Source organism: Lolium rigidum, chromosome 1 (genome assembly GCF_022539505.1).
Source record: "Lolium rigidum isolate FL_2022 chromosome 1, APGP_CSIRO_Lrig_0.1, whole genome shotgun sequence".
Lineage (NCBI taxonomy): Eukaryota > Viridiplantae > Streptophyta > Magnoliopsida > Poales > Poaceae > Lolium > Lolium rigidum.
Window position 1 is genome coordinate 258,922,141 of NC_061508.1, and position 16,799 is coordinate 258,938,939.

At 51.9% G+C, this 16,799-nt stretch overlaps 1 protein-coding gene across 1 annotated transcript; it reads left to right on the plus strand.

The window, feature by feature from the left end:
• The first annotated feature begins 1,551 nt into the window (after positions 1-1,551).
• LOC124683568 (protein DETOXIFICATION 16-like) lies at positions 1,552-4,081 on the plus strand. Its single transcript, XM_047218058.1, has 8 exons — positions 1,552-1,806; positions 1,988-2,532; positions 2,639-2,725; positions 2,812-2,868; positions 3,008-3,246; positions 3,550-3,668; positions 3,768-3,854; positions 4,022-4,081. Exons 1-8 carry the CDS (start codon positions 1,552-1,554, stop codon positions 4,079-4,081), a joined length of 1,449 nt encoding a protein of 482 aa, XP_047074014.1.
• Positions 4,082-16,799: the final 12,718 nt, after the last annotated feature.

Genomic DNA, 16,799 nt, shown 5'->3' on the forward strand with positions numbered 1-16,799 from the left:
ATATGACGTACGTCTATTCCAAACCAATTTGTCAAGCCATGCTTACCGTAAACTCTTGCTGGCTAGTTAGTTCCACTACATTACAGTTTTATATATACTACAGACAATCAGTACATAAATGCACTCTGTTTATGTGACAGGTGCACGCATACCTTACCGCAAATAAAAAACCCAATTTAGATTATAAAACATTGCCCCATGCAGTTCCATACTCCTCTACTCAACATCTGGTGCATTATTTCTTTTTAAATGTCAAACAAAATAATCCATGTCATCGACCCTACCGCTAGATCTTGCATTAAATGCACAAGGAACAAGAACCTAGAACTTGCTACAAATTTAATCCAAAATGCGCTATTCGAGTGCATCCAGGATTGTTTTTGCTGAATCGTCGATCGATGAATTCAAATGGTCAAAGCAATCTTCTATACATTAATAATAATGGACTGTTGGACACCCCTTACGAGGGTTATCATTCTTGGCCGCTTGAACATGCCTCCCTATTTTCCCATGCAAATATTACAATAACAAGAATATTCTTGATGACAACTGTTTTAAACAGTTTGCAAGGTATTACCTTCATGATGAATAAATATTTATATGTTCACGTGGAACCAGTGAATGCACAGTGATGTTGTGTTTCAGGGGCTGCAATTTTTTGTGAAGTGTACAAGTGGATTGTACTAGCTCTTTTCATCTATTCGAACTTCTAGTTGGGTTGGCTAGTGCAAGAAAGCTTGACAAAATTTATTTTCAGCTCTTTTCTAGAGATATTTTTTCAGCAAGAGCACTTACTTAAAAGGTTTAAGCATTACACCCCCTAGTGCATAAGTAGAATGCACATAACCACTCAAGTTCAAACTGAACAACAAATAAAAAATACAATACAAGTAATCATGTTAGAAATTATAAAAAAGTCTAAGATGGAGAAAAAGTCTGAAGATCACTCTGCCTAGAAAATGAAGACCTGGCAAATAATTAAAGTTGGAAAAGGCCAAGAAACGGAAATGAAGAACATCCCGGCCAATTAGTGTTCTTGTTTTATTTCCTAAGGCTAATCATAGTGCTAGTATGATAGCTAGTATCATGCATATTGATCCCACAAAAATACCGTTGTGGCAGCTAATTAAGGAGAAGAGAGGACATTAGACTAACACAGGTGAATAATGTATCATAGCGCATGTTACAAGAAAAGTTAATACCAAACAAATCTTATGCACAATTATATTGAGATTTTAAAAAGCAATAAATATAGCATAACTACGATACCACTTCATGATACTAACCGCTATGGCGAGCCTAACCATCGGCTAACAAGATTTTCAACTATACTCATTTACTACTCCTACATATCCCGATGATCTCTTTTTTTTTGCATTGAATGCAGCACATGCTGTCCATTAACATACTAATCTCTCGCACGAACTCCTGGGCAAGAGCAAGGCTCCACAAGGCCGGTTGCGGAGAAGATAATCCTTCAGTCTAATACATTTGTGGATTAGAGAACGAGGCTGGTGAGGGAAAAACCCAAACGCCGCGCCGGAATCGAGCATGGAGAAGCAGACGACAATCCTGGAGGAAACCCTCCTCCAGAGGAGCCCGGAGTGGAAGCAGGAGGAGAGCTTGTCGATAGGCGAAGAGGTGAAGAGGCAGCTGTGGCTGGCCGGGCCGCTCATCGCCGCTAATCTGCTGCAGAACCTTATCCCGATGATTTCCGTCATGCTCGTCGGCCACCTCGGCGAGCTGCCCCTCGCGGGCGCCTCCGTGGCCAACTCCTTCGCCACAGTCACCGGATTCAGCCTAATGGTACGTACATAACCATTTCGCGTCTGTATTTCTTGCCCTGCGGGATTCGAATCTACACCAATCAATGAGATACATCCTCTTTTTAAAAATATATTTAAACCAAAACCACAACTTATTATAGATCAGAGGGTGTAGTACTCCGTAATAATAATTTCAACCATATTTCTACATTCATGAGCAGCAGGGCATGGCTACTGCTCTGGACACCTTGTGCGGTCAAGCATACGGAGCCAGGCAATACCATCTGCTCGGCATCTACAAGCAACGGGCAATGCTTATACTCACCCTGGTCAGCGTCCCGGTGGCCGTTCTGTGGTTCTATACCGGCAGCGTCCTGCTCCTTGTCGGCCAGGACGAGGACATTGCCATGGAGGCTGGCACCTACGCCCGATGGATGATCCCAGCGCTCTTCGCCTACGGCCTTCTGCAGTGCCATGTCCGGTTCCTGCAGACGCAGAACATCGTGCTCCCGGTGATGCTGAGCGCTGCCCCGACGGCGCTCTTCCACCTCCCCGTCTGCTGGCTGCTGGTGCATGGCCTCGGGCTAGGCAGCAAGGGCGCTGCTCTTAGCAACGCCATCTCCTTCTGGATCAACGTGGTCATTCTGGCCGTGTACGTGAGGGTGTCGAGAACTTGCAACAAGACATGGACGGGATTCTCCGTGGAAGCTTTCCATGACCTGCTTAGCTTCTTCAGACTCGCCGTACCATCTGCTCTCATGGTCTGGTGAGTGAGATTTCGAGATCCAGCTGAGTATGAGCTGAATGAACTGATCGAAGTTCTTGGATATGTTGATCACTTGATATAGATTCATGTTTGGCAAATACTGCAGCTTGGAATGGTGGTCATACGAGGCCCTGGTGCTGTTGTCAGGGCTTCTTCCTAACCCCGAACTTGAAACGTCAGTCCTGTCGATCACGTAAGAAAATTTCATCGCTTGCGATTCTTGTGTCTTAACTTAATTCGTGTCCTCAAATCTGTCTGCTTTGTTTCCCCTGATGACAGCCTCAACACGGCGACCTTAGTGTTCATGATACCCTCCGGTCTTGGAGCCGCCATAAGGTAAGCAAACAACCGAAGCAATTAATTATGTTAGCTAGTTGTATACTATCTCATTGATTCGTCACACTAGCTACTACATGTTGGTGCGGTCATTCTCATGGAGTCATTCTTTCTTGCGTGATCCGATCGCGAAATACAGCACCCGAGTTTCAAACGAGCTCGGAGCAGGCAGACCACAGGCCGCCCGCCTTGCCGTGCGCGCCGTTTTGATGTTTGCCGCCTCGGAAGGCCTGATCATGAGCCTACTACTGGTCTCTGTGCGCCACATCTGGGGTTATACTTACAGCGACGAGGAGGAGGTCGTGGCATACGTAGCCAAGATGCTTCTGCTGATTGCAGTTTCCAACTTCTTTGACGGAATTCAGTCCGTTCTCTCAGGTAATACTAGATATACAACCCATCTAATGGCCACTGAATTCTCTCCTCGATTGCGAAGCTGTTTATCTTAGTAGAACTGAGTGTTAGCTCAGTGGCAAGGCTTGCGAGTCCGCAACTAGCTTATCCAGGTTCGAGTCCTAAGAAGACCGAATTAAACGGGGTGTTATCTAGCGCGTATAATTCGCTACTGGAGAGATCTCATCATCTATCTAACAACGTGTAGTTAAGGAAAGAGAATCTTCCCCGTTGGTCAACGTTTTTAGATCGGTACTACAGGCTTCTCATGGATTATTCCATCTCTAGGTGTGGCCAGAGGCTGTGGGTGGCAGAAGATAGGTGCCTGCATCAACCTCGGCGCATTCTACCTCGTTGGCTTACCGGCTGCCTATCTCCTAGCCTTCGTGCTGCGCGTCGGCGGAATGGTGCTTAATCCTCCCCGAGTCTTTATTTTTCCACGAATATTACTATCTCTTCTGTGTACGAAAGAACCAGCTAATAGCGTGAAAATATTGCGTGATCAGGGCCTTTGGGCGGGAATTATCTGTGGCAGCACGGTGCAGGTCTTGCTGCTCCTGGCCATCACACTGCGCACCGACTGGCAGAAGGAGGTACATATATACCTGTGCAGAGCTTTCTAGCTTTGCTATGCATTTTCGTTTTGGTAGACTATTTTTGGTTTATGTGCGTAGGACCGTATGTAGTCTGTGTTTATATGAATTGCATATGTTTACTTTCATGTTTTTCTGAACTGCATATATGTATCTATACTTTCTAGGCAACAAAGGCGAAGAACAGAGTCTTCTATTCTGCCATGCCAACAGATCTCGCGATATGAAGGTATCATTAGGTGGTACAGAAGTAGCCAGCAGAGATTGTCAAGAATGACACAGGGTGTGTAAATCGACTAACCACTTAACCACCATCGGCAATTGGTTACCCGATACTGTTGAGTAGGGCTGGGCATTAGGATTTAACTGAAAATTCGGTTCGTTTTTTTTTTTGGTTTCTTGATATTTCGGTTAGTGAGAAATGACAACCGGAATTATATCGATTTTTTAATTAACCAGTAGTTTGGTTAGCGGAAATTTCGGTTCGGTATTCGTTTTTTTTTTTGCGAAACACAATACAATCAAAGACGCTCACACATACGCGCGCACATTTACCCCTATGAACGCACACACGCACATCCTACATCTATGAGCACATTTGAGGGACTACGTCAAAGAGCTGATCCGGCGGGTCTTGAGACGCGAATGTGGTTCGGTATTCTATTTTAACTGATTTGACAGAACGTGGTATATACTTGCTGTTGTGGATGTGACCACGGCAGGTACTACCGGGGGTAGCACTTCATTGATTCGGGAGCAAGGAGACATGGCCATCTGCGGGTCGAGGTGTACAAGACGCAAGGGTTTTACCCAGGTTCAGCCCCTCCGGAGAGTAAAAGGCCTACGTCCTGCTAGATCTTATTGCTCAGTGGAGAATTACAATGGGGGGCTCAGTCGGCGGCTACGCCAAGAGCTTACAGGGGGAGATTAGATCTCAGGTAATGTGTCCTCCAGGGTTTAAGCTCGGGGGTTTATATGGGCACCCCCGATCTAGGTTTACAGGGAGATAACTCCGAATCATAACAGTTGCTACTAATCCGGGATTCGCCACCCCTCTCACAAGTAAACTCCTTATCCAGTCGCGCAGACCTTCACCCCGGGATCACGGCCCAATCGCCCCAGGCCCAATCGCTTGGGCGACTAGCGGTCCACCCGGGTCTCCATCTTCATGGCGAGTGGGACTGGCGACCGACCCCCTATGGGTATATCCCCATCAGTAGTCCCCGAGCGCGGTGGTGATGAAGCGTGGATCCAAAGCGAGTCTTGGAGAGGCATGGTGATGGATCGAGATGAATCGCCATCGGGCTCCCAGAGATAAAGTCGCAGGTTCAGTACCAGTCTCCAATCACCATAGCGTGATCAGCCAGTCGGCATATGACAGTCGGCGTTAACCAGTCGTCGTTGGACAGTCGGCGTTGGCCAGTCGTCGTCTGCCAGTCGGCGCACATCCTCCGCGGAGCCACGTGGAAGAGCCAATGGCTAGATTTCACGTTGACCGAGGCGCGAACCGTTTGCATGTTGTTGACCGTTGGGCCTGACGTGACCGCTAACGGCTAGTTTAACGGCTATTCAGCCGGAACTGGCGCAAATCTCGACCGTTGATTGCGGGGCGGCGATTCTGGAACGGTTCAACGGGCGGATTTCATCCTTAATCTGGGCGAGTGCGGCGGTATAAAGGGTAGCCCCTGAGATTAGGGCTGACCATTCTGCCGCACTCCTTTCTTCTCTTCATCTCCACTTCACTTCGAGCTTCTCGCGTGTCCATGGCGGCGAAAGGCTGGGGCAAGTCGAAGGTCACGCGGGAATCTCTCCTCCCGTACGTCGCCTCCGGGATCATTCTGGAGTTCAGGCAAGAGCGGTGGCGGGTCCCAGCGGTGAATGAGGTGGAGCCCCTCCCGCGGCCCGGGGAGTTTGTGATCTTCTTGAGCTTCCTCGATCGCGGGTTCGCTCTTCCCACCTCCGATTTCCTCCGGCAGTTGTTGGCCTGCTACAACATCAAGGTCTCCGACCTTAGGCCGCACAGTGTCCAACAGATTTCGCTGTTCGTGGCACTGTGCGAGTGCTACTTGGGCTGCCCACCCTACTTCCGCTTGTGGGTATCGATCTTTCATGGGCGGGCGACCAGGGCCAGCAAGGGCGACCCGGCGCTCATTCCGAACGGCGGAATCACCTTCCAGGTGAAGTCGGGGGAAAGCTTCATCGACATGGCGCTTCCCAAGAAGGCGCAATCGCAGTGGCGTCAGTTCTGGTTCTACGCGCTGGAGTACACGCCTCCGGGTGGGGTTCGCATTCCCCAATACACACCCGAGCCGAGCGTCCCCCGGCGCCTCAACGTGCGGTCGCTGCCGCGCGACCAGGAGGAGGTGGTGAAGGAGATGAGCCTGGCGATCCAGGCGCTGAAGGACGATGGCCTGACGGCGGCCAACATGTACAACTGCTGGCTCGGCCGCCGTTTAATTCCCCTGCGCTGCCGAGGCCACTTCATGTGGGAGTATCGGGGGCAAAACGATTGCACCCGGTCGACGGCGACCGAGTGGGACGAAGTCGAGTACCGGAAGGCACTCGCCAAAGTCACCACGGCCGTCTTCACCTCCTTCGACGATGGGTTGCAGCCCTTCTCCAAGGACAAGCCGGCCCCCCAGGTACTTTACTGTTTTTGTCAAAGACTTCGGATGTTTGATTGGAGTTTTGAGTTTGCTGACGTGCACCTCTGCCGGGATGCAGCGGTGGCAGAAGGTCGCCAACCATCTCCCCCCACTCACGGGGAAAGAGCCTCTGGAGATGACCGAGGGCGAGGAGGACGAGGCCGAGGACGAAGGAGACCGCACCGAGTCGGATTCCGATGTGAGGGATTTCGTCCGACTCCCACGCGGTACGAAGAGAGGGGCGACCTCCTCATCACAGGGCGCGCCGGGAGCGAGCCCCCCGGAAGATGACGAGGAAGAGGAGGCGACCTCGCCCCCTGAGGGAAAAGGGCCCGCGAAGGGGGGCGACGAGCCGCGGTCTAAGCGGCTGCGTCAGACCATCCTCGAGGGCGCCTCCGAGCTTCGGCGCCCCCTGAAGGACGCCCTCGAGGCCGGAGCTCGAGTCGGCCCTGGCGTGAAGGCGATTCCGACGGTGAAGTAAGTATCCATCCCTGATTCTTGCTCCGCCATCTGACGGGTTGGCGAGGAGCTCACGTCGATCTCCTGCATGTCGAAGAAGAAAGTCATGTCGAAGCCCACCCCGATCGGCGGGGTGGAGGCTACGAGGGCCGCCGAGGCGAAGAAGGCGGCCGAGCTGAAGAAGGCCGCCAAGTCGAGGAAGGTGGCGGCCGACCCCGCGAGCCTGACTTCGCCGCGGGAGGAACCCATCATTGCGAGCAAGGCGGCGGGCGCAACCGCCAGCTCAGCTGGGCCGATCGCCGGGAGCTGCCCCTCGGCGAGTGCGAGCAGCGGCGAGGTGGCAAAGGTGGGCATCGAGCCGTCCATGGCGCGGGGTCCGGATGTCACTCCCCCCGTAGTCGACCGCTCGCTTGTAGGCAATCATGTTGGCGTCGGTGGCGTCGCAGGTGCCGGATGTCTGGCTGGCGACGAGGTCGGAGTCGCCGAGACAACGGAGCCGTGTTGCGCCCATCTCCTTTGCAACGCGCATGCCGTGGAGTAGCGCCTCGTACTCGGCCATGTTGTTGGTGCAGGGCTCGAATCGGAGTTGCAGGACGTATCTCACGATGTCGCCTTTGGGCGAAGTGAGGACGACCCCTGCTCCTGCTCCTTCGAGGTTTTTGGAGCCGTCGAAGTGCAATGTCCAATGCTTGAGGTCTGCGGGAGAGTTCGGCTGCTGGGCCTCCTCCCAGTCGGCAAGGAAGTCGGCGAGCGCTTGGGATTTGATGGCGTGGCGCGACTCATACGTGATATTGTGGACGCCGAGTTCGACTGCCCATTTGGCGATCCGACCAGTCGCGTCGCGGTTGCGGATGATGTCGGCGAGTGGCGTTGAGGCGACCACCATGATGGGATGCTCGTGGAAGTAGGGGGCCAGCCGCCGTTGGGCCCTGAGCACTGCGTAAACCAGTTTTTGGTAGTGCGGGTACCGTTGCTTTGACTCGATTAGAGCCTCGCTGATGTAGTAGACTTGGCGTTGTGTCAGCTGGTCTTACCCCTCCTCCTGGCGCTCAACAACCATTACCGCACTGATCGCGCAATTGGACACGGCGACATACAGTAGCACGGTTTCGTTTGGGAATGGGGCCGCGAGAACAGGAGCGTTCCGCAGGGCGTGCTGAAGTTCTTCCAGGGCTTTCTGCGCTTCAACCGTCCATTCGAACGACTCCGATTTCTTCAGGAGGCGATAGAGTGGCGTGGCCTTGTCATCGAGTCGGGGTATGAAGCGACTGAGGGCCGCGACTCGCCCGGTGAGTTTCTGCGCGTCGACCAGGCAGGTTGGTTGCTTGGTTCGCATGACTGCCGAAGTTTTTTCCGGATTGGGCTCGATGCCGCGCTTGGACACGACGTAGCCGAGGAGTTGTTCGGATGGAACCCCGAAGGTGCACTTCAGGGGATTGAGCTTTATCTGGTAGCGCCGCAGATTGGCGAACGTCTCGGCGAGGTCGGCGACTAGATCATCCTGTCGAGTCGACTTGACTACCACATCGTCTATGTAGACGTGTACGTTGCGACCGATTTGGCTCTCCAGGCAGTTGTTCATACACCGCTGGTAGGTCGCTCCAGCGTTTCTGAGGTCGAAGGTCATGGACATGTAACAATAGGCTCCGAGTGGTGTAATGAACGCCGTCTTCTCCTGGTCTTCTTTGGCCATCTTTATTTGATTGTACCCGGAGTAGGCGTCAAGGAATCATTGCGACTCCGACCCCGCGACCGCGTCGATGATCTGATCGATTCGCGGTAGGACGAATGGGTCCTTGGGGTAGACGCGGTTAAGGCTAGTGTAGTCGATACACATGCGCCAAGTCTTGTTCTTCTTTAGCACTAGAACAAGGTTTGCCAGCCACTTCGGGTGCTTGATTTTTATGATGAAGCCGGCGGCGAGAAGCCGGTTCACTTCTTCGGCGATTGCACGCCGACGCTCTTCGCCCACGGGTCGCATCGCCTGCCTAACGGGGCGTGCGGTGGGATCAGCATGTAATTTGTGCTCAGCAAGTTCTCTCGTGACACCTGGCATATCAGACGGTTTCCATGCAAAGATATCTCGATTCTCACGGAGGAACTTGATGAGCGCGCTTTCCTATTGGGCGGACAGGCCCGTCCCAATGGTAACTTGCCTACTCGGATCGTTTTCTACAAGATCTACTTGGCGAGTGTCGGTTGTAGGCTTGAAGGTTGCAGCGGACGAGTCGAGCTCAGTCGGCTTCTCGAGGATGGCGGGGTCGTTGCGGTCGACTGGGTACTTGGCGAGCTCGACGTTGTGGTCGTGTTCCTCGGCGATGACGGTGTCGGCGAGCTTGGCGCTGCTGTCTTCGCACTCTAGTGCCATCTCTGGGTCACCGTGGACGGTGATGACGCCGCGGGGTCCGGGCATCTTCATCATGTTGTAGGCGTAATGGGGTGCCGCCATGAACCTGGCGAACGCTTGGCAACCGAGGACACAGTGGTAGGGGCTTCGGAAGTTGACCACTTCGAACGTTATTCGCTCAGTCCGGTAGTTCACCGGTGTGCCGAAGGTTACCGGCAGCGTGATCTTGCCGATCGGGAAGGCCTTCCGCCTCGGGACGATGCCGTGGAATGTGACTTTTGTGTTCTCGAGGCGCGAGTCTGGCAGGCCAAGCCGCTGGAAGGTCTCGTAGTACAGGATGTTAATGGAACTCCCTCCGTCCATCAGTGTCTTTGGCAGCCAGTAGTCGGCCACCTTGGGCCGAACGACTAGCGCCACTCGGCCGGGGTACTCGATGCGTGGGGCGTGATCTTCGCGGCTCCACGTGATGCTCTGCTCGGACCAGTTGAGCCAGCGGGGGATGTCGTCGAGGATGACTGCGTGGACGGCCACCGCCCTTGTGAGGACCTTCCTGTCCCGGTGGTCGCCGACCCCGGTGAAGGTATGGAGCGAGCCGGCGCTGCGACCGAAACCGTCTTCTTTATGCTGGTCTTGGTCCTTGGAGCGGTCCTTGTGCTGAGTACTGCCGTCGGCTTCTTTGGCGCGGCGAGCTTTCTCTATCTGCTTCAGGGAGTAGCAGTTCCCCATCGTGTGTGTCGAGGGCTTGCCCTCCCTGCTGTGGTAGATGCACGGGGCGTCCAGCAGGCTGCGAGCGTCGAACAGTTTGGGCTGAGGTCGATCCTCCCGTGGCACGCGGTTGTCGCGACGGAAGGACTTCGGGTCGCGCTGCTCGTAATCGGCGTTGGCGACGAGTTCGGTGTGTCCGCCGTCTGCGCGGCGCTTGCCGTTGCTTGTCCGGCCGCCGAACCGGTAGTCGCCGCGGCGATTGTCGGGCTGAGCGGGGCGGCGATTGCGCCGTTGCCCATACTCGTCGTCCGAGTCGACTGCAGGATCTTCATCGGCGTAGCGCAGAGCGATGTCGAAGAGCTCGGCGATGGAGATGTTGTCTCTGCTGACGAGGCGAAGCTTGGCGCTGAGCGGCTCGTACCGGCAGCACCGCCGGAAGCAGTAGATTGCCGTATCCGTGCTGATGCCGCTGGAGGTTGTCCACATGTCTTGGCACCGTTGCACCCATCGGCGAGTCGACTCGCGTGGGCCCTGGATGCAGCGATCCAGGTCCTCTATGGTGGTTGCACGGGTGTACGCGCTGGCAAAGTGCTGGATGAACGCGGCGCGGGCTTCCTCCCAGGAGTCGATGCTGTTGGGGGTGAGTGTGTTGAACCAGTGGCGGTTTACGCCATCCATCATGAGTGGCAGATAACGGGCGGCGAGCAGCTCGGAGTGGCCCTGGATGCCCATTGCCATGGTGTATGAGTCGATCCAGACCGTGGGGTTGATGTGGGTGTCGTACTTCTTGATGTCGCGAGGCCCTTGAACCCTACGGGGTAGGGCTCTCCTCTGATCATGGGGCCGAAGCACACCGGGCCGACCCGATTGAATGCGCTCTGGCGCGGGAGTTCGTCGCCGTAGCGGTCATTCGCGCGGTTGCGCGCCCGCCACTTGTGGTCATTGACGATGTGGGTGCGCGCGTCGATAGGCTGCCCGTTGGCGGCAACCATTGCTCGTACGGGGCGTGGCTCGACTCGGTGGTTGGTCGAGTGGGCTGCGCGTGGTGCTGGCGGCGGACAGTTGTTGACGTTGGCGACCGCGCGATTCGCCGCCGACGACGAAGCGGCGCGGCTGGAGGAAGAGCGCGAGTAGAGTCGCCCTTGCGAGTCGGCAGCGGCATGCTCTTGTTCCAGAGCCTTGGCAACGAGGGCCTTGGCGTGCTGGACGAGTATCGCGCCGTCTCCAGTTTCGGGGAGTTTGGCGAGGACGGCTTGAGCGGCCGCGACATTGTCGGCCGGAGATGAGTGTAGGGGCAGGCCGTTGGCGTCGACCTCCGCCCGGGGAGCTTCAGGTGGCGGTGGGGGCGGTGGAGGTGGTGGCGCTCCGTGCGCTGCTCTGCCGGCGGCGGCCCGACTTGATTCTGGGATGTCGGGGTTTTGAACACGGGCGACCCGGACTTCTCCGTCTGGGTCGTCGAAGTTGAGGCGGGCGTTGGGGAAATCCCGTGCGCGGGCGCGCTCCAGGCGCAGGCGATTGCGCTGTTGACGGTAGTGAGACACAGCTCTCACTTCATCCTGCTCGAGGCAAAAATTTTGCCGCTCGGCAAGCTCCTTCTTCCTCTGCTCCTCAAGGGCCGTCCGATGCGCCTCGATCTCGGTTGCGTTGGCGGTTGCTGGGAGGGGCATGGAGAAGGGGTCATTCGGATGCACTTCCTCACCTCCCGCCATGAAGACGGCGATCGGGTACTGGTAATGCAGGGCGTCGACGGAGTCCGATTCGGAGTCGCTGCCGAAAAGAGGGAGGACGGAGTCGTCCTCGAAGTCGCTCGGGTGAGAGACTGGGGAGATGGAGTCATCGACCGATGCCGCTGTGATGGAACCGGCGACCGACGCTGTGGCGGTGGACTCGGCGACTGATGCCGCAGCGGCGACCCGGCGACCAGCGCTGTGGCCGCCGAGTCGGCGTCATCCTCCAGGGCTGACTCGCCCTCGACGTAGACTTCGCCGGTGACCGGGAGAGTGGCGGTGAGGAGTTGTCCCGGCGCGAAGGGATCGTGCAGCTGGCCCGGACGGGGCTCAGTGGGGTCGCTGACGCTGGCGAGCCCGACGAAGAGGTTGATCGTGCCGACCGGCACCATCCACGCATGCGTGAGGGGTGCAGAAGCCGGCTGATAAGAGCTTGGTTGGATGTGGAAGAAGTTGCCCGTGGCGATCATCCGGCCGGATGCGATCGGCCGGCGTGGAGGAGAGTTTGGCCGACGTGTAGGCGAGTAGGGCCTCGCCGCAGCTCGAAGGCTTGATGCCCCATGCCCCACGGTGGGCGCCACTGTCGTGGATGTGACCACGGCAGGTACTACCGGGGGTAGCACTTCATTGATTCGGGGGCAAGGAGACATGGCCATCTGCGGGTCGAGGTGCACAAGACGCAAGGGTTTTACCTAGGTTCAGCCCCTCCGGAGAGTAAAAGGCCTACGTCCTGCTAGATCTTATTGCTCAGTGGAGAATTACAATGGGGGGGGGGGGGCTCAGTCGGCGGCTACGCCAAGAGCTTACAGGGGGAGATTAGATCTCAGGTAATGTGTCCTCCAGGGTTTAAGCTCGGGGGTTTATATGGGCACTCCCGATCTAGGTTTACAGCGAGATAACTCCGAATCATAACACTTGCTACTAATCCGGGATTCGCCACCCCTCTCACAAGTAAACTCCTTATCCAGTCGCGCAGACCTTCACCCCGGGATCACGGCCCAGTCGCCTGATGTCTACGGGTGCTTCTATTCTTGTAGACAGTGTTGGGCCTCCAAGAGCAGAGGTTTGTAGAACAGCAGCAAGTTTCCCTTAAGTGGATCACCCAAGGTTTATTGAACTCAGGGAGGAAGAGGTCAAAGATATCCCTCTCATGCAACCCTGCAACCACAAAGCAAGAAGTCTCTTGTGTCCCCAACACACCTAATAGGTGCACTAGTTCGGCGAAGAGATAGTGAAATACAGGTGGTATAAATAAGTATGAGCAGTGGCAACAGCACCAGAAAAGTGCTTTGCCCGGGACGAGTAAACAAGCGGTAGTAACGCAGCAGTAGTAACGCGATAGAAACAGTAAACAAGCAGCGATAGCGATATTTAGGAACAAGGCCTAGGGATTAGACTTTCACTAGTGGACACTCTCAACTTTGATCACATAACAGAATAGATAAATGCATACTCTACACTCTTGTTGGATGATGAACACCATTGTGTAGGATTACACGAACCCTCAATGCCGGAGTTAACAAGCTCCACAATTCAATGTTCATATTTAAATAACCTTAGAGTGCATGAAAGATCAACACGACTAAACCAAGTACTAACGTAGCATGCACATTGTCACCTTCATGCTAAGAAAGGAGGCATAGATCACATCAATACCATCATAGCAATAGTTAACTTCGCAATCTACAAGAGATCACAATCATAGCCTACGCCAAGTACTAACACGGATGCACACACTGTCACCATTACACCGTGCAGGAGGAATAAAACTACTTTAATAACATCACTAGAGTAGCACATAGATAAATTGTGATACAAAACACATTGCAATCATAAAGAGATATAAATAAGCACTTCACTATGCCATTCATAACGGTGAATAAGTATTCGTGAAATATAGCCTAAGAGACCCACACGGTGCACACACTTGTCACCTTTACACACGTGGGACAAGGAGTCTCCGGAGATCACATAAGTAAAATTCACTTGACTAGCATAACGACATCTAGATTACAAGCATCATCATATGAATCTCAATCATGTAAAGCAGCTCATGAGATTATTGTATTGAAGTACATAGGAGAGAGATGAACCACATAGCTACCGGTACAGCCCCGAGCCTCGATGGAGAACTACTCCCTCCTCATGGGAGACAGCAGCGTTGATGGAGATGGCGGTGGTGTCGATGGAGAAGCCTTACGGGGGCACTTCCCCGTCCCGGCGGCGTGCCGGAACAGAGACTCCTGTCCCCCAGATCTTGGCTTCGCGATGGCGGCGGCTCTGGAAGGTTTCTCGTACCGTGGTTTTTCCGTCTCGAGGTTTTAGGTCTGGGACCTTTATATAGGCGAAGAGGCGGAGTCGGAGGGGCGACGAGGCGACGACACCATAGGGGGGCGCGGGCCACCCCCAGGCCGCGCCGGCCTATGGTCTGGTGGGCCTGTGCCCCCTCTGTGGCGGTTCTCGGGTGTTCTGGATGCTTCCGGGCAAAATAGGAACCTGGGCGTTGATTTCGTCCAATTCCGAGAATATTTCGTTACTAGGATTTCGAAACCAAAAACAGCAGAAAACGAGAACCGGCACTTCGGCATCTTGTTAATAGGTTAGTTCCGGAAAATGCACGAATATGACATAAAGTGTGCATAAAACATGTAGATATCATCAATAATGTGGCATGGAACATAAGAAATTATCGATACGTCGGAGACGTATCAGCATCCCCAAGCTTAGTTCTGCTCGTCCCGAGCAGGTAAAACGATAACAAATATAATTTCTGAAGTGACATGCCATCATAAACTTGATCATATTGTAAACATATGTAATGAATGCAGCGATCAAAACAATGGTAATGACATGAGTAAACAACTGAATCATAAAGCAAAGACTTTTCATGAATAGTCCTTTCAAGACAAGCATCAATAAGTCTTGCATAAGAGTTAACTCATAAAGCAATAATTCAAAATAAAGGTATTGAAGCAACATAAAGGAAGATTAAGTTTCAGCGGTTGCTTTCAACTTATAACATGTATATCTCATGGATAATTATCAACATAGAGTAATATAACAAATGCAATATGCAAGTATGTAAGAATCAATGCACAGTTCACACAAGTGTTTGCTTCTTGAGGTGGAGAGAGATAGGTGAACTGACTCAACATAAAAGTAAAAAAGAATGGTCCTTCAAAGAGGAAAGCATCGATTGCTATATTTGTGCTAGAGCTTTTATTTTGAAAACATGAAACAATTTTGTCAACGGTAGTAATAAAGCATATGTATCATGTAAATTATATCTTACAAGTTGCAAGCCTCATGCATAGTGTACTAATAGTGCTCGTACCTTGTCCTAATTAGCTTGGATTAACACGGATCATCATTGCATAACATATGTTTCAACCAAGTGTCACAATGGGGTACCTCTATGCCGCCTGTACAAGGGTCTAAGGAGAAGGTTCGCATTGGATTTCTCGCTTTTGATCATTCTCAACTTAGACACCCATACCGGGACAACATAGACAACAGATAATGGACTCCTCTTTTAATGCTTAAGCATTCAACAACAGATTAATATTCTCATAAGAGATTGAGGTTTTATGTCCAAACCTGAAACTTCCACCATGATTCATGGCTTTAGTTAGCGGCCCAATGTTCTTCTCTAACAGTATGCATACTCAAACCATTTGATTGTGAAAACCGCCCTTACTTCGGACAAGACGAACATGCATAGCAACTCACATGATATTCAACAAAGAGTTGATGGCGTCCCCAGGAACATGGTTATCGCACAACAAACAACTTAATAAGAGATAAAGTGCATAAGTACATATTCAATACCACAATAGTTTTTAAGGCTATTTTGTCCCATGAGCTATATATTGCAAAAGCGAATGATGGAATTTTAAAGGTAGCACTCAAGCAATTTACTTTGGAATGGCGGAGAAATACCATGTAGTAGGTAGGTATGGTGGACACAAATGGCATAGTGGTTGGCTCAAGTATTTTGGATGCATGAGAAGTATTCCCTCTCGATACAAGGTTTAGGCTAGCAAGGCTATTTGAAACAAACACAAGGATGAACCGGTGCAGCAAAACTCACATTAAAGACATATTGAAAACATTATAAGACTCTACACCGTCTTCCTTGTTGTTCAAACTCAATACTAGAAATTATCTAGACCTTAGAGAGACCAATTATGCAAACCAAATTTTAGCAAGCTCTATGTATTTCTTCATTAATAGGTGCAAAGTATATGATGCAAGAGCTTAAACATGAGCACAACAATTGCCAAGTATCACATTATCCAAGACATTTTATCAATTACTACATGTAGCATTTCCCGTTTCCAACCATATAACAATTAACGAAGCAGTTTCAACCTTCGCCATGAACATTAAAAACTAAGAACACATGTGTTCATATGAAACAGCGGAGCGTGTCTCTCTCCCACACAAGCATGTATTTATTCAGAGAATGGAAATAACAAAACAAAAATAAAAGCACACAGACGCTCCAAGTAAAGTACATAAGATGTGACTGAATAAAAATATAGTTTCAAGGGAGGAACCTGATAAATTTGTCGATGAAGAAGGGGATGCCTTGGGCATGCCTTGGGCATCCCCAAGCTTAGATGCTCGAGTCTTCTTGAAATATGCAGGGATGAACCACGGGGGCATCCCCAAGCTTAGACTCTTCACTCTTCTTGATCATAGTATATCATCCTCCTCTCTTGACCCTTGAAAACTTCCTCCACACCAAACTCGAAACAAACTCATTAGAGGGTTAGTGCATAATCAAAAACTCACATGTTCAGAGGTGACACAATCATTCTTAACACTTCTGGACATTGCTCAAAGCTACTGGACATTAATGAAACAAAGAAATCCATCCAACATAGCGAAAGAGGCAATGCGAAATAAAAGGCAGAATCTGTCAAAACAGAACAGTCCGTAAAGACGAATTTTAAAATGGCACCAGACTTGCTCAGATGAAAATTCCCAAATTGAATGAAAGTTGCGTACATATCTGACGATCAAGCACGTAAATTGGCAGATTTTTCTGAGTTACCTA